Genomic DNA, 27,747 nt, shown 5'->3' on the forward strand with positions numbered 1-27,747 from the left:
AATTAACCTATACTTATAAACAAAATTAACATCTTACTTAACGTATTTTACATGATCGGTTATTAGTTGGGTAACATACCCACCTAATATCCTAGGTACCTACTATCTAGGTATATTAAATAAACAGCACTACCGACATCTGTCGGATTTTTCTGTATCTTATCAATGCTCAAATTAATTGTGCGACAAAAAGTAACAAATTATTAAGTCAGGTAAAAATACTAATAATGCATCATTAGATGTTTTATAATAATCATTTTTTTTTTTATTATCACGAAACAGAGATGAGATTATCATCATAAATTAACACGTGTTTATTAGATTTTAATTGGACAGATTTATTTATAATTTTGTACTTATTAAGGATCATTGAATATACAATAATTTCATAAGTTTATCATATTATGTTGAATAAGATTATGGCAGGATTAAATAATTTCGTTTCGTATGCTCTGCTTATGAACAAGTCAGACAATTTGGTTCAAACTCTATAGGTATCTTTATTTAATTCAAAGTTATTTAACGAAATAGAAATCCACAGCCTAGGGGCCATCCATAAATTACGTCACGCGAATTTTAGAAGTTTAGACCCCTCCCCCCCTCCTTGTCACAGTTTGTCACATTTTTAGAACCCCGTCCCCCCTAATGTGACGTCACACATTTATCAAACTTATGCATTTATCTAAAAATAATCAAAAGAAAACACTTATTTTAATTCTTTTTGTAAGTGTCTCACTTGCATTATAGCTTGGCTCTAGGAATCAAATGTTGTTACGGAAGAGATAATCTTATAGCGAGAGTGCGAAATTATTAATAAATATAGAGTAAGAATTATCTGTTCAATTTTTTTTGTTCCCATATAAATGTGACGTCACAAGGCTTTTGATCCCCCCTGCCCCTTGTCACATAATGTCACATTAAGATGATACCCTACCCCCCGCTTTAACGTGTGACGTAATTTATGGATGGCCCCCTAGTAATGATCCAATTTAGGACTGATATTCTCTTATCATTTTTCATTACTACTATAATATGTTGCTACAACAATAATTTTTTATTAGCTTTTTATTTTGAAATACAAATATATAATACATGCGCATACAAATGAATTAGACAAAATAATGAGAAATTAAATAATAAACGTTTCTTAATACTCATTCATATTTCATTTTATGATTTTGAACTAAATGATCAACTAGATATAAAGTAAAATTATTTCAACAGAAATACTATAAGAATGTTAGACAAAAAAAATTCATGTAATAATAATGAAAGAATGCTCGATTATAAAATGGGTCCGGCTAAAGAATGCACTAGTACATGAGGTTGACGCTCGATTCACACACCTGGGCGGTGAAAGCAGTCTAGCCTAGCGCAGCCCTTCATAAAATAATGCCTACATACTTAGGTACGTATGAACAGGGCCGTATTTGCGCGCCAGAGATTATAGTTTTTAGAAGTTAATAAATAATAAAGAATCGAGAGAAAAAGTTGTTTGCCCATCCAGACATACTGCCTTTATAATTTTCGAGGCCATTCGTTTTATGATAATTATAGGAAAGAAAGCATATGTAGGAAATGTTATTCGCGGTAATTTAGTTTTGAGTATTTTGTAGTGAAGAAATCGGTTTTTGCCTCCCTTCGTCGTCTTCTTCCATTGTTAATGATATAGGGCGCTTAGAATACAAAATAGATTCAAGACGAACAAAAATCTTTTTTTCCTATCTACTATGCTTATTGATCCATGATAACTTGACATACATTTCATTTATAACTATTTTCAATTCTTTTTAATACGTTATCGGCTTGGCCTAGTCAAGTGTAGGCTTTAACACGTTTCTCTTCTATTAAGTGGTATTGTTCTCGTGTTATACATAAGTATAAAAGTGCTGGCAAATTGCCAAAAGTTCGCAATAGTTATTTTTTACGTTGACTGATTATCGGACATTGCTTCAAATAATAACATAATAGGATAACCTATAAGGATGAATTTACTTCATGGCATGCAGCTAGGTACAGGTACATACTTAGTTTTTTTCTTTAGTTAAATTAAATCAGGAATACCATGGGTATTCTCTGTTATATTTCTTCTTTTTTATGCCTGTATTCTTTATTCAATTGGCGTAATTTTTGGCTTTATAGACGAATTTATTGGATACGGATTAATTGTACCTACGTCTCACTATCATAATTTCCTTTATTACTTGTACATCTTGAAAAATATGCTCTATTTACTTTTGAATACAATTTGTTTCAAATAAATTCATATTTATTAAATTTTTAGTGAAATGCGTCCGTAGTTATCTGCACAAACATTAACTTTTTTTAGGGGCGAATTTCAGCTTCCTTTGATCTGCAATTGCGAGAAATTATGGTTAATGGAATTCAAAATGATTTTACGCAGACGGACAGAGATATATCCTTTACTCTCCAGAATCAAAAGAAAATTTGCATAAATAAAGAGATACGTAAATAAGAATAAAAATATACTTGTTGGTAATCGTTTAATAGGTGTAGGTATAGGTATACTTTTCGCCCGTGGTTGCGACTAGTGATACCGTTGGTAACATAATATGAAGCTATATAATAAAAATCCAGTATATATATTATGTATGTTCCCAATTAAATCTTCACCAAATCAACCGATTCTGATTAAATTTGGCATTTTATGTTTAATTTGGTCCAACTTAAGATATAGGATTGTTTTTATTTCGATTAATTATCCCAATAATTTATAATTTTTAAAAAATATTTTTAAAATTATTTCTCAGCCACAGCAACGCGTGGTCAAGTATGCTCGATAAGCTATATAAACATCTTCTGATCTCTACTCAACCAAGTTAAAATTTTATAATTGCAATCTAATGCAGGCCAAATTCTCACAATTTCCTGTTCACAATACCAAAATCCATGCAAATCTGTGTCCAAAATATTATAGCGAGCAACAAAGACACAGTTTATAAGTTCAGGCCATTATTATGTATAAACTTTCTATAGATTACTAAACTCTACTCTACTACTATCACAAAACACATAATTAATTTTTATTTGAAATTACAAAATTTAGATTTTATTTGTAAAGTTTAATATGTATCATGATTTATTATCTCATATGAGGTTATTTATTGTTTCAAATAAGAAAAAACTAGCAGTCTTTCAATATAACTAGTAAGGAAAAATTCTTATTTTGAAATAGTACTTGTACATCAGTGATTAGGCGTTGTTCAAAAACCGAGGGCAAAATGCGTTCATAATTTAAATTTATAACATTTAAATATATCGCTGTGTCGCATCGAACAAATGTTAATCATGTGAAAAACGACCATTCACGCGTCTCACTGAGACCGGAACACGCAATTTTTATAATAAATCTTACAAATAAAATAGTAGACGTAGTCACGATAAGTGGATTTATTTAATAACAGGCTATCCAGACGCAAGCCCTTCTCGGATGCACATATCAGGTTTTATAATACAATTTTACAGCCGTTTTCAATAAACGCGAGACAAATAAACGGAAATATAAGAATAACGCATTGATTCGTTCTTTATGTGCAACAACTAGAATTTTTCAAGCACCTATTGTGAGTTAATTCTCGATTTTTCTATTCAAGTATACCTACGGCGTCTAAAAACGATATAAGTGGGTATAAAAAAATAAAAATTCAAGTATTTTTTAAGTAAATTATCAATTAAATATAGAAATGCAATTAATTAAAAATGGAAAGGCAGTTAATAAATGTTCTGAAGCGTGTATAATCTGTATTCCGCGGTAAGCTGACCACAGACTCTGCAAACTGCATTGAAACACTGCAATGCCGGTAACGTCAAGAGCGCGGCTTTTCATCCCACTTTTTCACCTTGTTAGTCTCAGTGCTAAAAGGTTTTGTGCTAAATTTTTAATAGTCACTGCGGACGTTCGTTAGCTAGCCTATGTTAGGATTTTATACGCAGCTTAGTTTTATTTTATTCAAAACTTTAATACGTAAGAGCGTGTGCTTTAATTTAATGACGATAGTTTAAAAAGAGTTGACGTTAGCACTTTTGTACATGAAGGAATTAGGAATTACGTTATAATATAAAGGCTCTAACAAAATACTCTAGTGCTTCACTCGCTCTTGAAAGACTCAAATAAAACTCACTTTACATTTCTGAGTGAAAAATTAGCAGGGAAATAACTTGATATCCCTTACCCGCAAAACAAAAACGTAATTCAATACGCAGATTATTCCATAGTCACTGCTAAGGTCTACTTAACTACATAATATTTTTTAACCTCGCGTACATGTAAGTTGCGTGACATCGTATTATTTTACAATAACATGTTGATTAATCTATACTACAAGTACTCGTCGGTGTCGGCTAGTGAAGGGTGCAATAAGAACATGACCGCAGACAGATGCTCAGGGCCGGCTTGCACTTTTAGGAGATCTTTAGGCCCAGCCCATGTGTTGAAAAGCATAATAATTTTTTTTTTAAATAAATGTTTGCAGAAGAAACGATATAAAGAAATGCGATAAAAAAGTAAGATTCCCAAAAAGGTCACCTTTAGTAATTACAACTAAAAATATGCACTCTTTTTTGTAAACGTTTCGAATTTATTGCCGAGATCTAGACTCTAGTGTAGTAGCGGCATACCTAAAGGAATTTAACAACATTTTTGCTTTAGCTACAAGTAGAAAACGCGTTAAACTTTGCCTTTAAAAAAATAAGCAAGCACCATTTAAGGCCTCGTATAACATAGGGCCTCTATAAATCCAAAGGGTTTGCTTAGATACGGCCTAAAGAGAGTACTCGCTCCTTAAGCCGCACTTGCATGTGGCGTGGCCGGTCACACGTGTATTGTTGCATGTGTCGCCGGAACTCACTTTAAAGGCTTCTATTTTGCTGAAACGCCACACGTTTTGTCCTGCTTGGTGGTATGCTTTTGAAAGCTTAACACAATATGCCCAATAATTGTTTTTGTTAATTTCATTAATTGAGACAAAAGTTTTCCTACCATGTGTGTAGAGGAATGCGAAGATGATCCCACGTTTTACCACCTCGAATGTATTAATACAATGGCAGTTTTACAGTCATATTTATATGTTTATGCAATAATAAGATTAGTATCTAATAGGTATATTAGCGTTGTTTGAAAATTAACTCAATATACTGCGACATAAGAATATTTTTTGCTTACGTTATTAACGTGATTCCCACCTAGTTGTTTGTTTCTCCTTCACTCTTATGCAAATGAAACGTAGGTAAAGAAGTTTATCGTAACAACGCCTACTTCATAATAGTGTAACATCATGCATAGATAAGTATTTAGGTATTATCTACGATACACGCGTCACAAAACTCTTGTCTCCGTCCGTCACAAAATTCTTATAGGTAGAAAAAATTCACTTCTAAGAAGGTCTGAAAAGATAATATCCAGTGCGGCGAAAAATTGTAATTATTGACAGTTGACCTAATACAGACAATATAATATAATACTATACATAATAAAAATAGTTCCATCGCGACCGTGAAATGGGTCTGTAATTGTTCGGGTACTAATATAATCGATGATTGAAACAGATGTGTATAGCCTATGTCACTCAGTGAAAATGCAGTTTTCTTACAGTGAAAGAATCGATATCGCTCCACTAGTTTTTTTTGTGAAAACATACATAATAAAAAACACAAATGTTTCCTCTCTATAATATTTTTAGTATAGACATACTATTATAATGTGTTATTTAAAATGAAAATTCCTACATAGTATAAAACACAGTCGCTTGTGCCATCTGTTGTATGCTTAGACTAATATTATAATAGTAAGCTGCGGGCAAAAGCTAGTTAGATCAATAAAAATATTTTCAAACAATGCCGGTTTTGCCATATCGAGTGGAATCTGACAAAACTGTATTATTTTTTGTATCGAACAGCTAAATAGTTAAATACTATGATGTTTGTAATAATTGAAAAATATTTATATGGTAAAGGCAACTTCATTTAATATGAGTAAGTAACAATTTTCTTAAAACCGGCTCAATCATTTCTTGAATATAGGTTCAACAATATTCCAAAGAGTATCGGATCGGATCGGGTCGGAATTCGGATCCTATTTAAAAATATTCGATAAATATCGAATTCTAACATAACTCTGGTTATTTACTGCGGTTAGAGAATCAATTACTAGTGTGCGAATGAACCTAATATCGGTTTGTGGTGAGATCGCATTGAATTAAATAGATACCAGCAAATACATAAAGTGTTTCTAATAATATGTGTGATGTTTTGAATGCACCTTTTTAATGGAAATAGATTACAGAGAAATTTGCATATATTACTTAAACATTAAATAGATGAGTCACACAACTTCGTCTAATCTCAGAAGGAATATTTATTAACCACTAGCTGCGCCCCGCGGTTTCAGCCGCGTAAGTCCGTATACCGTAGGAATATGGGGATAAAAAGTTGCCTATATGTTATTCCAGTTGTCCAGCTGTCTACGTACCAAATTTCATTGCAATCGGTTCAGTACTTTTTGCGTGAAAGAGCAACAAACACACACACACATCCTTACAAACTTTCGCATTTATAATATTAGTAGGAAGTAGGATTTTCAACCAAATTCAAAAATGGAGGAGTTCATCAATTCGACTGCATTTTTTTATTCTTTTTTGAATGAATGCTGGTCCCGTGTTGGTGTCATTTATATACTCATTTAAAGTTCTGAAAATTTGCAGGCGGTTTATTATTTTGGTGAAAATTATTATAGAGTAATTCTATTAACGCGCATGTTTCATTAGTCATGCTGCATGATGTTCAGACACTAATTTTTTTTCATTTCGAAACCGTAGTTCCTGAAATTAACCAACTAAAAAAAATGTATTTTGATCCTAACACATAAGTATATGTTATAATGTAATCAAATGTAAAAGGCTTATCGATTGGAATAAATTATTGTCTGTCTAGCGCACTGCGGAAAAACTTTTGACCAAACTTTAACGAAACTTACCTATCGTTTTGTTTATATTGCTATTGAAATAACAAATAGATTTAGATTTCATTATACGCACGCATTTTATTTTATTGCTAACATTCCTGGTTCAGTATCAAAATATTGTATATCAAATAGATATCATTAGTTCCCATTCCTTCAATACAACTAAATTAATCAATTCGTGAATAGCCTTAAATTTAATCCTACTTAAATATGAATATGCAAGTAATGTACCGTTTGATATTTTTCTTAATGATTTCGTTGGAACGGAAATGCACGAGGGTCATAAAAATCCATCTACCCTGCCGTAGCTCGAATAAAATATAGAGTAACAAACTCAAATGAATTTATTTATATAATTTTCAATATAGATAATAATCCAACCTACGCTTCTTAATTCTGCAGACAAATCGGAATTTACGCCGATCGAATTGTCAAAAATATCACCTTGCGACAGCAATTACATTTGTACATTTATGGACATATTAATAAGAACCGGTGTGAGCATTAAATATATATTTATGGAGTCTGGCCTGTACTAGTCGTCCTTAGGCCATTTTGGTGAGGCCACGATTCGGACGGGTCAAAATATGCCAAACCGCGCACCGTGGCTTTTCGTACAAAAATCCATGTAATATGTTTATTATCCATATTTTATGTATTCAATCACAAAGTACTATGCAATTCAACGAAGAAAATTGAGGATTGGATTGAGTCGGCGCCATTTTGTGACATAGTGATAGGTAAAATTGTATTTTTTCAATGGATTTAATAATCGAGACAAAATTAAGAAATATCGTTTATGTTTAAATTTGATGCAAGATTCGGGAACATAAAATGAACCATTATTGAAATGAAAAAGCGGATTTCTAAGTAAATTAAATAAATGTCTCAATCTATTTTTTTAAGTTTTTCTTATGTCACAAGGAAGACACATTTTTCCTCTCAAAAGAAGGAGAGGAAAAATGTACTACGGGTTACGCCAGAGCGAAAATCTAAATAAATTGTTTTTGGGAATATGCCCTAAAGCTCCCTAAGTCAGCTTCATATAATACAATATTATCATTCTAGAATAAATTTTTATCTCAGACTTAAAGGGGATAAAAAACAGCTTTTTCGTTAATAACTGAAAAAATGTAATTAAATTAAGAAGATGCAATTTCCAGCAAAAACTCTCCCGGAAATTTAAACGAGGAACGGCTTTTGCGCGATAACGAGGCGCAAGCCTCGAGCGAAGCCGCGGGCGAATAGCTAGTGCTACAACACTAAGCCTGCAATTCATTTGCCTTTTTTCTTTGTAAAAGATTTAACTTGTAGTCTCATGTATGTATGTACTATATGATATCTCTATCTACACGGTAGCATGCGCGTGCTACTATTTCACACCGACATTCTGTGAGTGTGTCACGTGTGTGGTACCTTTACCGGTGCGAACTGGCCCAATTCGTGCTGATGCGTGCTCGACTCCCACGTGAATTTGACGATTTTCACTTTAGATACCTAGCTAGTTATAGAAATTTGAAATTTGAAATAAACAAAAATTTAGCTACATTTTGTCGTACCAAATACACATACCAAAATCCTTTCAAAAGTGATCTTAGGTCTAAATATTCTTTCAGTCTTTCCACTGGTTAACACAATCTCTTTAACCCCCGAGGGAAGAGGGGCATAAAAATTTTGACATCGATGTCGGTCTATGTGACAGTGTCTGTTTGTAACATCGTAGCTCTTAAAGCGATAGACCGTTTTCTATGCGATTCTCTTGTAGTGGTTCTTTGCTATGTTTGATGGGAATCGGTCAAAGATGGCGGACCCAAAAATTTCGGATTGATTATTTTTTCACAACTCCCTCAATTTAGGTATCAAATGAAAGGGCTAGGGAGTAAAATATTAAAGATATGAAATTTAATATTCAATATGGTTGACAACACAAAATGGGGTTGGGAGTTAAATGAACTAAATTCAATGTTATAACTTCACTTAGCAAATCGATATAAGAAAAAACTTATAAACAAAACATTGCTACTTAATGTACCAACACACAAAGTTCACTTTTCTGAATCTTGTACTAATTTAATGTTATAATATTAACTGAACTATTTTATTTCCGTTATTAAATAACGCTTGCTTTCTGTTTAAATATCTATAGTAACATTTTAATTAATTATAGTAGTCATTAGTCAGTTACCTAAATTTTACTCACGATGTCGAAACGAAATCAAAAAAATCAAACAAGTAATATAATATTTACAAATTATAAATAATGTGCAAGAGAAGTTTGAATTACAAATAACTAAAATTTTCTCGATATTTAAATGCACTATTTTTATCGTTCATGTGTTTAAATAAACACAACTGAAAACAATGTATGTTTATTATTATGCCATATGTATATTGAGTGATGACAATAGAGGTCATTGATCCTGGCCCGTATAATTTGATTTCAACGAGACATTACCGTATGACGTATAAAATGCCATTGTTCACTTATTTTTGCGTTCCTTATTATTTTAGATGATTACTCACTTTTTGTGACATTGAAATAAAAAGATTTTTTGTGCCACTGATGCTTAAAAAAGTTATTATATTTTTTCTATCAAATAAGTATTCAATCTGGACAAATATTTGCAATCTTGTCATATTTGCTATTTCATTGATGTGAATCTTTTCATTGTTTTATTTATGTATACCATGTCATACTATGTATACACAATACATATCTTCATATGTATTGTGTATACATGGACATTTATTTTATGTAAAAGTTTAAGTTTTTGTTCTAAAAATATTTTCTACTTTAGATTATAAGATTCACTATAAGATCTAGTTGAGATATAGCGATAACGTCGTTTATGAATTAGCAATTTTGTATAAATGACTTTGATGATTACAAAGAAAGTTTAAATTATAGCACTGCTGTATAATATTATATGTATGTACCTATAGGTTACTTGATATAATAACGTCGCACTTCTATAGGGATATTGAAATCCCTCGGTGACTGCTCCGGTTGCGAAAAATTAATTAATATTTATCCGTTATATAACTTTTTTTATTACACTTTTTTTTGCTTCAGCTTTTTTTCGTTCATGTTTGCAAGCAGTGGCGGCATAGTGGTAGGAACCTCGGACTAACAACGAAAAGTCAGAGATTCAAGGCGGACGAGCACTTTAAATGGGAAAATTTAATTGAGACTTTGTATATCTACTTAGCAAAGATCGGTGAGAATTAAAAACTTCATGAGTTTTTCCTATTATCCTGATTAAAATATGTGTATAAGAGAAGAGTGAGACAATAAAGTAGATTCCATCAGTAAAACCTTTCTTACTTACTTATTTTTAAATTAAAAGAACAGTTAAACTTTCTTTACAATGGACTACGGACTAAACACTATAAGTAAGGGTCGGGGGCATGTCACGGCTGCGAGTTATAATGTTTTCCGCGATCCTGTATCTAGCTAGTTTTGCTTAAATTTTAATATGAGTTAGAAGTGATAATATATGCAGCAGCAATGTAACTGAAATTTATCGCATATTAAGATTTTTTTCAATAACACTAAAAATTGCACACAATTGAAAGTTAAATTTGCAATATGTAACATCCGTCTAGGGTTAAAAATAGCCACCCCTTTTCTAGTGCATACAATAAGCACTATAAACTACACAATTACATGAATTAATTCATGTGCAATGCGCCCGTTATTTATTCTCACAACTAGGCATTGAGCTAGGCCTATTGCATTATAGTCTAGACTTTAGACTAGTGTGAAATTCTCTGCCGTCGCGTTTTCGAAGATCTAAACCGGTTGGGTTATGGTTTAATTCAGATTTACGTATTGTTCGTTGGTTAAGAATTACTTTGAATAGCCGTAAAGGGGATGAATCAAGTTGCATCGTACAGATGCATATAATTTTTTTATTTCTTACCTACTGACGATGACTACTTTGAAACTTCTTTTAATGTGATCAAGTATTTTGATATCCGAATATTTAAGGAATTTACATACGTACGTGATATAAATATTAACGTATGAGGCAGTAGTTAATCGTAATTTATTATATAAATTATTCTTTGGTAATTAATGAGAAAAAATTTGTTACCTAAAAAAAATGCAACTAACATTACCACGGCCTCGGCTAATGGCTTTGTGGTGAAATATTAAAATATGTATTATACAGAGGAGGTAAGGGTCATAGAGAAGTTGTTTGTACCAGACAGGTACTCTTTGATGCCTTTGATGTCGCCGTTTTATGATAATGTTTGAAGTTCATTAAAAATAATTAAAAGCAAGTTTACCGGCAGCTTAAACGTTCTGTAAACTAACTTCGAAGTGTATCGAGTTTTGTTTCTAGAAATTGCTACTCTTAAGTAAAGATATAATTACAAATGCGGCAATTATTTAGATTAGAACAAACCACGTTGCAATATGCAATTGCGTAATAATTTTATTAAAAAATACGTAAAGACAAGATGTTCATCTCACGAGATGTATTGAGGCGACAGCCGGCCGAGCTCAGACCGGATTCGAGACCCTAAAATAAAAACATTTATCGTAATAATAATACCGCAGTCACCAGAACAAGTACCAAACGTTGACCCCCCCGTACATTCCCATGCGGACTGGATCTCTCTTAGGGTGGTACCACCAAGTGAATAGGCCTTTCAAACTTATTAGCTTTTATTTCTAACTAGCTTTCATGGGAGTCTTGGGTCAATCGGTCAACTAAAATTGATGGATCGTTTTCTAACACGCCTATTGCGGGTTAATGGGGTGACGTTATCCTTGAAGATTCGCGAAATATTGGGCGTATCACTATCGTTGTGACAAATTATGTTTGTTCTTCTTTTTGCGGTTTTTAATACGCTTAAATCTTATTTAAATCAAATACATATAAGCTACTTTGGAATTTTAGATTGTACAAGTATCTTGGAATTTTCGTTGAAATAACGTTGCTATGTGATTAACAATTTGAATTAAAAAAAGCGCGTTCAAACACAGACATGGGACTGATGCAGCTATCTGTCAATGTAATGTCACAGTGGGAGGTGCATGTAATATATTAGCTATAGAATACGTTATTTGTTTCGTTTATTCTCAACGGATAATAGACCAAAAGAAAAATGGATAAACCATAATTTAGAATATTCAAATTGTTAAATACTACGCCATATTGTTGTCATAGCAACGGAATTACCTATATAAACAATAAATAGATATAAGTGTCGTATGAGCTTATTTTTGCAGGAATCATACGATGCACAATACATGTACATCGGAAGTCACTTATTGACCAATAACAGCTGTTAAGTTTTCGCCATCTTATTATCTCGATACCGTAGTAAAAGAGCAGTTGTTTGGCAAGTTAAAGGTTGTGAATTTGATTACATTTATAAACAACCGGCGGGTGTAGTCTCGTACTTCTTCGTGTACCATAAGATATTGTGTATGATAATGATATAAAATTTATGCTGTTATTCTGCTATCAATTTTAAGTGTCTTCACGTATTTTACGCGGATAATGGGCTATTGTTTAATCTAAGTCGCTTGTGTAAATTTATGTTTAAGTGATAAGTTTCATAGAATGTTACTATCAATAATAAGATATAACAAAAGTCCTGTCTTCTACTTTTTATAGGCTCGTTTCGCATTGAGACTGTAGTCTCAGTATGTATAACACTAACCAAAAAATAAGTACCTACTTAAATAGGAAACGCGTAAACAAAACTTTCGCTTTTAAAATACTACTAAAGAGGAAAAAAATATTTTAGAAAGGTTAATGATTCGTTGCTTAGGGACAGAGATCAAAAATCAAAATACGAGTATTTTTTAAGTGAAGATAATGACGATCCTTTATGAATACGCCATGTGGTTGCCTGATAGAGATCACTGTATAAGGCCACCCCTCGTTCTACATAATTTTTATTTTTTATTGTAGAATAACTCACATTTTTGTATGTTATCCATGTGTTAAATAAACAACATAACTAGCAGAATGGCAAGGATCAAATATATTTAACTTAATGTATTTTTTTTAATGCAAAATTAACTAATATTTGTTTAAAAAAAAAATGTTCCTGCTTCGCCTTTTTGCCGCCAAATTAGCTTTTTCACAGTTTCATCTAAAATGTATTAACAATATTTTTGCGCATACAACAAAACTTTACCATTTAATTTCCATTCATTTCATCCAGACTTTGCTTACCCAAGTCATTTTACCTTTTAAGTAGAATTTAAAATGTGGAGAGAATATAAATATGTCGTGCACATACGGTCTGGACAGTGAGACAATTAGTTATATGGAATGCGGATATAAAGATATTATAAATGCCTACGTTGATATATTTGATTCTTGAATCGATAACATTCCTTTGTTTTGGTAACTTTTAATAAAATTTGTTAATTAATCAAATTTTTAGACAGTTATTAAGTACATACACACCTCATACCACATATTGCTGTTCAGTCACATGATACGTTATTTTCCACGTGTAAATAAATGTGAAATCGAATTGGATCTAAGATAACGATTTTAAACAATTGTGGCAAACAAAATCATAGATTAGATAGATGATTTTTTATTATAAAAATACAAAAAATGATGTAAATGGTAATAGAATGTTTGGAAAAATTACTTTTAAATATGTGAATACTTAATACTTAGATGTTTATTAATTTATTCGCTGAATGTAATCAAACAACAAGTTGCGAGTTTTAATAAGTAGGTACTTTACATGCAACTAATATACGTTTAAAATTACAGTTATAATATCAATAAAGGTCTAATGCCATCAATTATTTGCTGACCTTACTACGGTTTCACCTTTCTTCGTCTATACAAATACGCGTCTTTTGAATAACCATCTCTTTCTTCCATTCTCCTTTTGTGTCGAGGGCAGACAAACTCGTTGCCGGTTTTGAGAAAAAAAAAATTAATGGTTGTCTCTACAATGCAGTGAAATTATGATAGGTGAGAGTAATCTTTAACCAGTGGAGACTCTTGTCCCTTTATTTTTAACTGAACCCGATTGTTGGGGTCAAATAGGGTCTCTAGTTGAACGGATTCCATTTTTGAATTGTTGATTTAATGTCACTAGTTCTCACTTAATTTTTAAATAAGGAGATTACTGGCCGTTTAAAAAGAGAGTGTTTCTATTGTTATTTAAAAATAGTTTGACCATTTATTGTGTGCCACTTTATCTATCATATAAAAGAATTGTCTATGATGTTCACACTTTACAATCGTATCTATGGTTATTCTAATATTAACGCGGGCTCGTGACTAACGTTGAATTCTTTTCCATGTGGCACTTTGAAGTTTGTACTATATTTTTTTGATACAATTCTTTCCTGGTATGAATATTGTAAGATAATTATTTTAATTTTGAACTATTATAATTTGTTTCCATGTTACTTCTGATCACTGTTAATGAATGAAACGATAAAATTTGTTCAAATAATTGCATATACAGTACCTTTCTCAATACGTTAAAAATTAATATGAATATACATATAAATATTATAAAATTCATATAAATAATTTTTAAATTTTTAGTGCATGCAATGATTCTTATTAAATCGTCCTGTAAGTTGAGATGTTTAATTAGCTTTAATTAATTAACTATGAATTCCTTGTCATCATTAGTGTAAAATGTAAAAAGATTAAATATCACATGAAAATATTATATGCCTAATTGAAAACACACAAGATATTTCAAAAGAACGGGTAGTATGCATTAGCTATAAGAGAAGAACTCATGCTTAAATAAACTTTAAATTTTGTTATGTTTGTTAGAACTACTAAAATACGCAATGATTTAAAGGTCTCTCATTAAATACAAATAAATAATTGATGATGACACATAATAAATTACTAGAAAAATATTACAAAACTAATAATAACTTCATTTAAAATTAAGTACCAGGATGCGAATTTGTTTATGGCTATCACTACTTTATAAGTAACGAAATGTTTCACTATGATAGACCATAGGGTCCTAAATGAAATGTGAATTATACAAATGTTACAAATATATTATTGTTATTTAAATAAATTTAGACATTCCTGTAATTCAATTTATATTCTAAACTTTATAATCGGCGTTTAGTCTATGATAGCCAGACACGCGCAAAAAATTCTTCATCTATTGAATATGCGTCGTCGCGCGCTGGGGTCGAAAACCTTGCGACAATGGGATGAGCCTGCAGGCTGTAGTACACTTTAATTGCAACGTGAATTGTGAATCCCTTCTCATCATGTTAAAAATAGAAAGAAAAAAAAACATTTTACCGCCAAATTTTTAAACGATCACAGATAAAAAATGGTGTCTTATTCAAAATGTTTTTCAATTGTCTGTATAGTTATTTCTGATTTCGCAAATTCGCAGTGACTCAATCCGATTTCGACTCGTTCCAATGCAGTTCTTTTGTTTCGAAGATGTGGCAAAATAGTTTTTGACCTTGTGAGAAGGAAATCCGTCGGGGATCAAAATAATGACTTCGCGCTATTATTCCATATAATTAAATGAACCAATTAAACAATTATTAAATTAATTAAACACCTTCTGAAATCCGTAGAAGGGATTTCAATATTGCATTTATAATTTATTTTAAGGTAATAAAGATTTTATCTAATTTCATTTGATGCTTGCTAATTAACGTTTTTTAAATAATGTTAATCAATAAATAAACAATAGTTTTTATTACCTTAAACTATATTAAGCTGCCCTACCAATTTTTAAGAAACTTCAAGGCTTAGCTAAAAAGCAAAATTTGTCCAATTGTGTATCCACTTGAAACCATTAGACAATGCGTAGTTTTAAGTTTCTGTAGTAGGTTAAGTTAGTTTTAAATTTAATTAATCCGAAGACAACTTTTCGCAATCAACAATAAATAAATAATTTATGCTAATTTATAGCTTATATTCTCTAATTAATATAATAAGTACACTAATGCTATTATTTCTTTTTTTTTGCAACGAGCAACGTCCTTCTTTACAAGGAGGTTCCTACAGATAAAGGGTTCTCTTTGTTATCTCGTACCTACTGTTTATGTGACATTGTTCTCTATACTTTCTCAAAAGTTTATTGTGCCTTCTTTCATTGTTCTAACTGCTGTCCCTAAGTACTTAACATAAAAAATCGTGGAATCATAAAACAAATATTAATGGCAAATTAAATTTAAATAATATAATTAGTTTGTATCGTATTACATATTGTATAGTACGTGTATCGACGTAAAATATTCACATACATAAAAGATTAATATTTATCATAGTATATATAGAATAAAACCTATATTTCATGTATTATACCTTTTTATTATCGGATTAACTAACGCTGTATAAGATAAAGAATAAAAACGAAATGTTATTGAAATCTAATATGTAAATGCCCTTAAACTCAATCATCATAAAAAAATAAATAGCGATGACCTCGACATACTTTAGTTTCGCGATTAGTGCTCGCTATTCATACGCACAGGTGATATTAGGGCGAGTATTTTAATTCATAGTACGCGCTATGAATAGGTGATACCATGATAACTAGAACTAGAAACACCGGATAGTTTTGAATTTGAATATGACGTCATCTCATCATCGCAGCCCTCGATTTTGACGTCAGCTATAGTACTGAGACGACCTACAAATCTACAGACACAATAAATTCGACAATGTGTGCGAAACGCTCGGGTCAATGAACTGCTGACGTTTTTAAAATACGCACTAAGTGCCTTATCGCGAATGTCATACGCGACGCGGAGAACGGAACGAGTATACAGTACTATGTATGTTTGCAAAATGGATATTTATAGACATGAGTGTCCGTGACGGATGATTCGCGCTATTTCTAAGGTCCTCGCTAGAATCAGTGAGTAGGAATTTGTTGATGCTTTTGTAAATTAGATAATGTAATGGGTGAAATCTTTACAATCGAGGTTCTACATCTAGTACAATAATGTTATAAGAAGTTTTTAATTCAATATTGCACGACTGGCAATCATATTAATTCACAAAAGAACAATGAAAAGTAAATGCCAATTTATTAATTTGTCAAAATACAAAAATAGTGATGTGATATGACGTTATAAACCGGTTTTTTAATTTTAAATATGAAGTTTAAAAGATTATAGAATTTTCTCAAGCTGTTTAAACCATTGAGGGAGCCGGAAACTTGTGGAGAGTTCATTTTACAGCCTGTATTTTAACGCTATTGATATCAAGAAAATGTGAGAAAGGAAGTGTGTCTGTTGTACGATACACATAACATATGACATACGAGTCTTTATGCAGCGAGATTTGTCTTGGGCACTGAACGATTTTAGACACGAAATTGGCTTCGTGTAAGATTCATATTCGCGGTGAAAGGGTCGCTCTAGATCTTTGTACGTACAAAGCAAGGCACCCGCAGTAGCCGTTCTACCTATCTACCCACATACCTATGCATTATGCGGCGGATACAGATCCAAGTTTCTTACACATACAAACGAAGTACGGAGGCCAGTTTTGTGTATGTGTCGCAAATACATACGGCTTCAATAATCAGCAGGTGAAGCGAACTAAAGCAAGGGGTTATTGCGATAAACTCTTTTATCCCTTCGTTTCCATATCAAAGAGTAATGAACCTTGTTCCACTATTGGACGTTGTCGATCAGTAACCGTGTGATCTTTTTAGGCTGAATAAAGTTTGTGTTTACGTTAGACAGTTGGTAGTAATTATTTTTGTAATTAGAATCAGTTATGTTGTGTTTAAACTTTACAAGGCCATTCTTCGTACACTCTTATTAGATTTGTTTTTATAAATAGAAATGTAAATTCTTGTTTAACGAGCATTAATCAAATATAAGTTAGAGTTTAAATAAAACTATTTATTTATGACTAAGCATATTAAGATTAGTTTTTTTTGTTTGAGTTTATATTAATGTTTTTCGGCATTTGGTAGAATTATATATGTTTTAACTTAGACAAAGTAATTGTGACAATGTAACTGCTTCAAGAAATTTTGTTTAATTTCACAACACTCGTACGCGTATGATAAAGAACTGCAAATATTATATTTCAAGTTTGTGATAAGGGCAAAATTTCGCAATGAATTGATTTAAAGTAATGAAGGTCAGATGTTTTGCGAGTGTGAGTGTATATGCAAGTATGCAAGCGAGCTCGGTGCGGCGACGCTGCTGCACGCCTGCACCGCCAGTTGCAACACCCTCCCCCCTTCGCTCTCGGCTTCTCGCTCGCCGCCGTCTTGCCGCAGCCGCTAGCCTGTCTCACCTCGCGGCCGGTAGCCTTGCGCGACGCGCCGCGCTCTTTCACATTCAAAATTATTCGCAACATTGCAAAAACTCTCTGTGCAATAAAAAATCTGTTATCTTTCGTCAGTCGCAATCAGCTTGGAAACACAGAGATTCTTCAACTTTATTTACAAATTTAAGTGCTTTTAAAAAGTTTGAATGCACTCCTCGTTGCATGTCCCGCGCGCGTCGTTATGAGAACCCCGTAGTCGCGGTCACGTTGACGTCGCGCGGTGCCGCCATATCTGTCTCGGTCACCAACTAGCAAAATTAATAGGTAATTATTTTCGCATACAGTGTTTGAAGTTAATTTTGTTCGTTAAGTGGCAAAGTGTTATAGTGCATTGTACCTTTTCGCGAGTCTTGTGTTCATCCAATTGGAATCTTATTGGAAATAAAGGCGCGCGCCGGCCGGTTCACATTGAGTGCAATGCAGTTGCACTCTCAACTTATTGCAGTTTCTCATTTGCCAAAGTTTTATGCGCGGAAAGTTACTAGTGTTTGTTTTTCGACACTGAAGGATATGAAATGTGTTCTAAAGTGGTTATTCGTTAAAAGTGTTGTGTGTTATTTAATTTAAAAGACTTGTTATATACTCTGTTATTTCGGTCATTGACCGCGGAGTTTCGCATCTTCTCTAATATAAGTGTCATTGTGAGGGTTATTTTATAAATTCCGATTTTTTTTTATTTTTAGGTAAAAATTACGTTTACATCACTAAGAATGCAATAAACCGCGCGTTCGCTTTTTAAATTTTTGTTGTACCCGGATGGAATGAGGAGTGCACAATACCATTGTTTTACAGTTTCATATGTTTGAGCATCATTTGTTTTTTTGTTTTTCGGACGGTTAGAGAGATATCATTTTCTTCCAAAATTGCAAAAATTACAAAATAAGGTAAATATTATGTATTATTCACTTAAAATTTTTAAAATTTTAATTAATGACAGTATTTATTGAATTACGTTTCTAAAACTACCTAAGCGTGGCTCTCTTGATATGTATGACATCATCTATAGGCAAGCAGTGAGAGGACAAAATATTAAATTAGTAAAGAAAAGTTTAAATAAGTGTTAAATAGTAAATAAATAGAGACTGAGTGTACAGTGAGTGTTATAAGTATATAATAATTGTGCAGAATGGCGGAAGGCAATGGAGAAATATCCATGGAAGAGGTCCCCGGAAGGGACTCCGATGTTTGCCGAACACCAGATTACCGCAAACTCATAGAGTATGGCTTGGATCCAAAGGTGAGTTATCAAACATATACTTGAATATAATACATACCTAAGCCAATATAATATCATATATGAAAAATAACTAAATTAGAGAATTATGCAAAAATAAATTTGCCGCTACCATAACACATTTGTATATTTACTTTGTTTCTAACTCAAAATTTTCATTGAAATTAAAAATTATATTACAACTTTAATGTAATATCAAAAAACTCACTAAACTAAATACATCTATATACAATTAACATTAGTAGGTAAATAAAATTATAATAAATGTTTAGGTACTGAATATTTGAAAGGCTGATCCTTGTTAGTATGAACAGAAGTACATTATTTTATATCATTACAATTGGCCTGTTTCTGTTAGCCTTTGTTACATTATCAGTGTTTTTTACAGTATCAATCAAATGTTTCAATAATTGTTAACTCTACTAAGAATCTTACAAGATTCTAATAAGAATAAAAATTTCAATATTATCTACCCTCATACAATTTGAATTGCATCTGTAAAGATAATTTATGCAGAGGAATATTTAATATCATTAATTTAATATTTAGATTTGAGTTACATAAATGCAATTGCTTATTAAAATAAGAAATAACTGAACTAATTGGAAAATTTGCCTAATAGGAGAGTAATAAAAAATAAAAAAATAAAGTAGTGCCCTTAAAGTATATTTCAACTAAATGTAATGAAATAAAATATGTGAATTATGAAATTTATGTTATTATAAAATAAAAATAACATAACACTAAATACAATAATACAAATTGCAATGAAAACTTTCCATCTTTATGTATAATATGATAAAGGAATCATTGTTTAATGCTAGAAGCATTGATCATTTAAGGAGCTTATACAAATAGAATATTTTGTATTCATGTAAGTATTTACAATAAGCCTTAGTATTTACTTATTAGTATTATTTTGGATACAGGTTTTAGGTAAATGATATAGGAAAGTAAAACAGACAGGCTTTGTTATTGCAAACAACAATAACAAAGTTGTTCTTGGTTGATAAATAATGCTGCTGCCCCTTAATATCTCCATTTAATTATAATCCTGATAATCAGTATAATAATATTATTGTAATATGTGACCTTATAACTCATGATAATGTCCAGGTATTGATAGAAATTTTCTCTTTATTGACCTTTATTATCTATGCACAGGTAATTATTTACATAAGTAATCTGGAATATTCAATCTCAAGGTTATAAATAATTGCATATTTCATGTGTTATTTTATTATTGAAATTCAATAATAGATCATGACCAATTGATTTCTTGTTGCATTTCCTTAAGTTAAAATTTTAAATTTTAATTAAAACCTAGTAAAAAATGAGCCATTAAGATATTAGCTGTATATAAAGTTTCGATGTTCGCAATTTATCGTATAATTTATAATTGGTACGATTGTTACAATACGCTTTTGTAATCACTTTTCATTTATGCTGTAAACTGGTTTACTGACCTTTAAGCGCCGTTTCTGTCTTGCTGAAGTGCAGAAATTTAAATTGTACCGGACGCCAATGATGTCATTGGCCATTGCGCCTTCGGAAGCCCTACGAAACTTTTGGTATGGCTTCAAAAACGCAAAGACGTGTGGGCGACTTAAGAATGCGAGATTTTCTTTAATAAATGTAATTTGCATTGTTGTTGAGTTGTTTACGCTAAGTTTAATCCCGTTTTTAGGTTATGTTGATGTCTTTTGTTTTGAAGTAATTTTAGATAACTCGCCGCTTTGTTTTAACACGATATTCGTAATGGATGTCTCATTTGAATCACTCTAGAGTCATTGGATCCTCGCCACATAGGGTTCTTTCATAAAGGTTGTGTCGAATATTAAAAGTTAGCGGTTAATTATTCAGGGTTAGGTTAACATAAACGGCCGAAACTTACCTGAAATAAAGCCAACGGAAAGTCCTTTATTTTATTACTTCATAAAATTTTTGTAACTTCATAAAACTTGTGTTTGGAAACTGAGCAGATGTTATTATTTTCCAGGTAGCAGCCAAGCTTGATGATATTTATAAGACTGGAAAGCTAGCGCATGCAGAGTTGGACGAGCGTGCGTTAGATGCCTTAAAAGAATTTCCATCCGACGGTGCTTTAAGTGTTCTTGGACAATTTTTAGATTCAAATCTTGAGCATGTATCAAATAAAAGTGCTTATTTATGTGGAGTTATGAAAACCTATAGGTGAGTTGTGTATATTTTTTACTTTTTTTTTCACGCGGCAACACAATCCAAACTTTGGATGTTGGCCAAATCGCCGCTTGTATATCTGGGTCATCTTGAAAAATTGATTTGACACTTATCTCGCGTCACTGCGGCAGTTTAGCTTGCGATTGTGCAAATTGTGCTGCCATCTAGTTACCTTCGTCGTATTTACATAAAGAGGCTGCTCGCTGCACGCTACGATATTTTTACGTATGCATTTTTATTACTATGACTCAGGTGTCTTAAGAATTTCATGAATATTCAATACCGTGTTTGCATTTTGCTTTCGTTTTCAAAGTTTCCATAATCAGCGGGTGGGTGTTGGAATTTATTAAACTGAAGTCCTAAGATTAGATAAGGATTGGTCATTATCCTCGGGAACATGACTCATAATAACTCATGTTATGTATGTATTTAGGACGTTTACTTTATAAATAATAAAATTTCCGCCGATACTCGGTACTGTATTACGTAGAATTCGCAACCCGTTAATACCACTCCATCATACATAGTTGTTTATCGATGTATACATACATATTAAGTACACGAATAAGTGGAAAAGTAAAAGTCAACTATTAGTTGATTACTCGAATTGATGTTTAAAATACGATATTGCCTCTTACCTGTCTTTTTAGGTGATGTATGGTTTCTGTAGGGACGTGTAAAAATTGATTTTTTTTTTCTCAATATTTTGTATTTATGAAGGGTAGAAATTGTTCCTCGTTAAAATTACCGGAACGCGTGTGAACGAATAATATCTGATTAAAATGAAACCATTTCCTAACGCCGAGTGGTCTATACTGTTGCTATTGCGAATATCTAGTTTGTTGAACACATGTGATTGTTAAATGAAATGATGGACCTAAAAATTTTAGATTAGATATTCAATTTTATTGCGTTTTCTTATCAAAAAAGTGTCAAGGGGACCTTTTATCAAACCTTTAATGATAATAAATATAGAAATTATAACAAATTAAATACCTACGTAAAAAGGCATTAAAGGTTTCTAAAGGGATGCGATGAAAGCCGTTATCGAGAATGCTTTGTTTGGTGATTAATTGAAAACTTATTACATTTTTATTTTTTATTAGATACGCATGCATATGCTTAACACAAACAAACTAAATGATCTTCGCATATCTCTAGCGGTTAATTGTTATATTACGTACCTACGTTAAAAACTTTTGGAATATACGTATATCCACTCGTTATACGCTATAGCAACTAAATCAACTTTAACCGATGAGAGACATACATACATACATACATACATACAACAGAGGTTCAAAAAAATTCTCTGTCACATTTTTGCGTCTAAAATTATTTGGAACGATAATATTACCGTCGCAAGAATTTCCCGTCCAAAGTTATTGTGTAAAGACTTTTTTCGTTTGATTAATATTTAGTATAACAATGAGGCTATTTGCAACATTATACGTAACATACCTAATCACTCGCCACTAAAATCCAGTCGTGCAAAAATGTACAGCACACATTTTTATTATATTCCTAACAACTACCGATTTCGGCAAAATATCAATTTACACAACTAAAACTTATCAATACGTGATGGTTATGCGACTAAATTTTATCCCATTATTTATATAAGTAGTTTTAGTTGTATCAAACGTAGAAGAAATCACGTTGTTATAGATGAAGAAAAAAAAGAAGACGATGAGACCAATGCGATAGTATATTCTCAGAGTACATAGTAGTGATTTGACTTGTCTTGGAACTAGAAAAAACAAAATTGTTGAAACACGTGAAATTTACCGCTGAATTTTTCCAGATTTTTCCCAAAAAACGACCCATATGCGACGTAATAAAATAACGTATTTGAACGATAATTTACGATAAATATGACACTGCACATACTGCATACACATAACTTACTGTACATGCAACTCGTACATTACATAGCAAAATATTGCATAAAGAGAAGCAATACTCTGTACGTGCTCCTCGTAGACATTTCTACCTACATAACCGATATATCCCATGAAGTAAAAGCAATGAAAGGAAATTAACAATGGGAACACGCGATTGCAGACAGAAAAGCAGAGCGGGGGTGCAGGGCGCGCCCGCGCTGGCGGCCGCCGTGCAGGCCAAGGGGCCTGACGAGGACAAGATCAAGCAGATCCTCGCGCGGACCGGCTACACGTTAGACGTGACCACTGGTATGTGAACCGCCTTGTGAACATAATAGCTATTATAAAGACTTGCGTTTTTTAACCGACTTAAAGGAGGAGCTTCACAATTCTGTCAATTTGAAGGTGGTTACATTTTTGTGTATCTTACTTCATTATCACTACATAGTATTAAAAAACGGTCGCTTTCCGCTGTCTGTATTGATTTTAAAAACTACGCAACCGATTTTAATGGTTATTATTTTTAATTTTCGTTGCGTTTGCATACGTGTGAAGCTTGGGCGGGTGGCTAGTTTAATATAAATTAGTTCGATCGACCAGCTTCACTCAGTATGGTGTATGTATAAAAAATAGTCCACGTATTTCTCCAGAATATTCTACCGAATTTCATACATCTTTCAGAATCTTTCACCCGTTTTTGTGTGAAAGATTCTGAAAGAAGATGTGGAGTAACCTACATGTAGATTATTATAACCATTTGCGTTAATAATATTAGTAGGATAAATCAATACGTCTAATGTCCTTACAATTAATTATATGCTTTAGTGTTCACTCATTAATTTAGACGTAACCACTGGAAGGTGAATCTTTTGGTGTACAGAATAAGCCTACTTTTGATGTATGTTTTTCTGTATGATATACGCAAATAAATATGAAATTTCTTTTCTACAATAGTTTTAATATGGTTTAACTTGAACTAAGAAATTATATAAAATATCCAAAATATTGTTACAAAGCCTTGAAATAAACGATGCGGTTATGATCGATACATTGATTAATTGGAATCTCAAGTTACACATTTGATTTCTATTTAATAATGTAATAACTAAGGACCGTTGGAATATTATCAATAAAACAAGTCTAGACGATGTGCAATCTAAGTGCATCAAACTGGTTCGGCAATTGGGTTGCCGCGGACCCTTGCAATGCGCAGACATTTCGTATCTTGCGTATCATTTTAATCGTTAACCGTTTTGTAACAAAGCTGAGATTTCAAGCGTTACAGTCTGCTTGGAGATAGTATTTGTAATAAAATATTATAAGCAATAACTCGTTATTACAACGCGACACTATATCTGTTTTGTGCGCGCCTGTTGTATAGATATTTGCGACTCGCTCTGTGGCCATATTGAAATTTATTTATTCAAAGTTGCACAAGATTTTTAAATGTAAAATATTCAAATTAAAACATTTTCGAGGGCTTATTCAGTTTTACTTCGTACGAAATATCCCTAATTGCATAAAAAATCGATACAACTATTTGCAACATGTAAAAGACATACAATCATCATCAAATGATTGAGCAACTTTAAAAACATTTCATATCTCCCTTCTCATGCCATACCGAGTAAATCTCTATCAAAGCAGCAATGCAATCCACCACTTTACCTATTACCCTGTGTCTAACCTATAACCTAGTAATACAAAAATGAAGTCCATCAGTTATACCCATAGTACTTAACCTATAACCCGAGCTTTACAAAAAGCCGCAACGGAGTCGGTATCTCGTACAATAAAGTGGCGTTGCGCGAACTGCAGGTCAGCGCAAGTACGGCGGGCCGCCGCCCGGCTGGGAGGGGGGCACGCCGGGCGCCGGCTGCGAAGTGTTCTGCGGCAAGATCCCCAAGGACATGTACGAGGACGAGCTGATCCCGCTGTTCGAGCGCTGCGGCACCATTTGGGACCTGCGCCTCATGATGGACCCGATGACGGGCACCAACCGCGGCTACGCGTTCGTCACGTTCACGACGCGCGACGCGACGCAGCGCGCCGTGCAGGAGGTGGGTGCGGCGGACGGTGCGTGTGCGAATTATTTGCGACGCTATACGCACTTCCATTTCGTCTACGATGTGTGTTGCGCTTCGTTTCGACTCCAAACGACTCCTTTGCTTATGGAAAAGTTGTATTTGCAAACAATTCGTACATCGACCGCATTGGGTGTTCTCGGCAAGAGCGCAATAAATCTTACGTTTTCGTTTAAAATTCTTTTATTGGTAACATTTTTTTATGATATTAATAATATACATAGTTTAACTGTTGATGGATAAAATTTATAGCGCTAATGTTTAGAAAATTGATGTCCATTAGTTAAGTCTTAAAGTTTGTGTGGGTAGGAAGAAGTATGCGAAAGAAGCAATTTTTTATTGATGACATTTTTATTCATATTTCTAAACGGATTATTCATTATGTTCTAATTTTATGCTTAAGTTGACACATTAATTATTTAAAAAACAACACATAGATAATATTTGTTGCTACCCGCATTTTAAACAATATTGATGTTAAAGCACTCATGTGTCTAGAAACATGACCATTTTAATTGGTAACTAAATTGTGTCTAATAAACCTTTGTCTGTCCGATTGGTAATCATAAATTGATACAAAATTCTAATTTGACATCTACTTTGCAGGTGACTCGCCGAATGTTTAAGTATATCTATATCCCTTGAAATCACAGCACATTAGTTAACCGCATTTTGGGAATTTTGTTCATTGTAAATTTTCCTAAACGACAAGCCGTTGTCAGAATTATGATTTGTTAAATTTTTGTATTGTTAATTATAAATATTTTATCTTTCCATGCTCAATAGCTATTTTTCCAAAAAATGTATGATCGTTTCTGTCTACGGCTTTGTTGCCCTACTGTCATGGAATCATCATCACAACATGAAATAGTTTTTGCATTCCGTTTAGAATAATTTGCGACAAATAAGTTGATGCTAATTAAACATGTAATAGTGATAATTCCACCTCACCAAACGAAATTCCCAAAATGTGACGACACTTGCAAAATTACTGTAGCGCTCTCATCCGCGGGGTAGTTTTGCAAGACGCAACCGTTTGCCTGACAAATGTGCACTCGCACATTTGGGTGATCTAGACTTAAGCTTATATCATTTATAGCATGAGTAATATACCTCCTTTAACGATCACATGCAATCTCAGTCAATGACTTCTAACAATTTGTCATGATGCCTAAGAAATAGAATGTCTCATTATTCTAAAAACACTGGGCTATAGGCGTGCCAATAACATGGTTTCATGTGGTCGCATTCACCAGTAATATATACTCACTGAACTTGTGTAAATGTGCAATTATAACACCTGTAAACTGATCTAGCCTTGCTTCTCCTGAGATATCATCCCGTTCTTACTGTTGCACCTCGTTCAATTTTAAGTTGCTTTAATTTTATTTTTTGTTACCATCACACTTTTTACTCGCTTCTTTTTATTTTCACTTCATCAAACGGTCCACTTACAGGGTTAACTTTCAATTGGCTTCAAAAAATTTCTCTCCGGCTGAGAGTTTAATACAACTCAGGCTCTCCTCTTTGCTCCGTACACTTTCGGCTTAATCATCAAAAGTACAGTTAACTCATCACGATTGGCTCTAACCGACATCATCTCACGCCTCGCGCTCGCGACTTCGCAAAATTCATCCACGACCATTCGACTATCGACTGCGGATCATCCGACCGACCTCGCGACATTGCGACTTCTGAGACCGGCCACCGGACGCTAAGCGTTCGCTCGCGACGTTCGGCCGAACGATTCCAAATTGATATCCATTTTTCAAAATTTTTCCCTTGTTGTTTTCCCACAGCTCGATAATCACGAAATAAAACCTGGGAAGACTCTGAGAATTAAGATTAGCGTACCGAATCTTCGACTTTTCGTCGGCAACATTCCCAAGTCTAAAGGCAAAGAGGAGATACTGGAAGAGTTTGGTAAATTAACAGGTAAAGTGTCAATCGAATGAATTAAAGAGTTGATAGATTGTTGGGTTGAGTGCGTGGGGCTTGGTGTGGACCGCTGAGGGTGCCCCGCTTGCGTCCCGCTTGTCCCGGCTGCCCGCTCCCCCCCGTCCCCCCTGCC

The 27,747-nt window shown here is 33.0% G+C and overlaps 1 protein-coding gene across 4 annotated transcripts in view; it reads left to right on the plus strand.

Annotated features, from left to right (window-relative positions):
• The first annotated feature begins 18,203 nt into the window (after positions 1-18,203).
• LOC119839463 (heterogeneous nuclear ribonucleoprotein R-like) overlaps positions 18,204-27,747 on the plus strand; it is a 17,659-nt gene continuing 8,115 nt past the window's right edge. For 2 of the 4 annotated variants that reach the window (XM_038365728.1, XM_038365731.1), the window contains exons 1-6: positions 18,204-18,540; positions 18,960-19,160; positions 19,402-19,513; positions 21,510-21,703; positions 23,774-23,901; positions 25,411-25,652. In XM_038365728.1, coding sequence (XP_038221656.1) covers positions 19,403-19,513; positions 21,510-21,703; positions 23,774-23,901; positions 25,411-25,652 — 675 coding nt within the window. In that variant the 5' untranslated portion in view covers positions 18,204-18,540; positions 18,960-19,160; position 19,402. Of the gene's footprint in view, positions 18,541-18,959; positions 19,161-19,401; positions 19,514-21,509; positions 21,704-23,773; positions 23,902-25,410; positions 25,653-27,475; positions 27,612-27,747 lie in introns of all 4 variants that reach the window. The other 2 variants (XM_038365729.1, XM_038365730.1) reach the window with 2 other exon arrangements.

This window comes from Zerene cesonia, chromosome 3 (genome assembly GCF_012273895.1).
Source record: "Zerene cesonia ecotype Mississippi chromosome 3, Zerene_cesonia_1.1, whole genome shotgun sequence".
Classification (NCBI taxonomy): Eukaryota; Metazoa; Arthropoda; class Insecta; order Lepidoptera; family Pieridae; genus Zerene; species Zerene cesonia.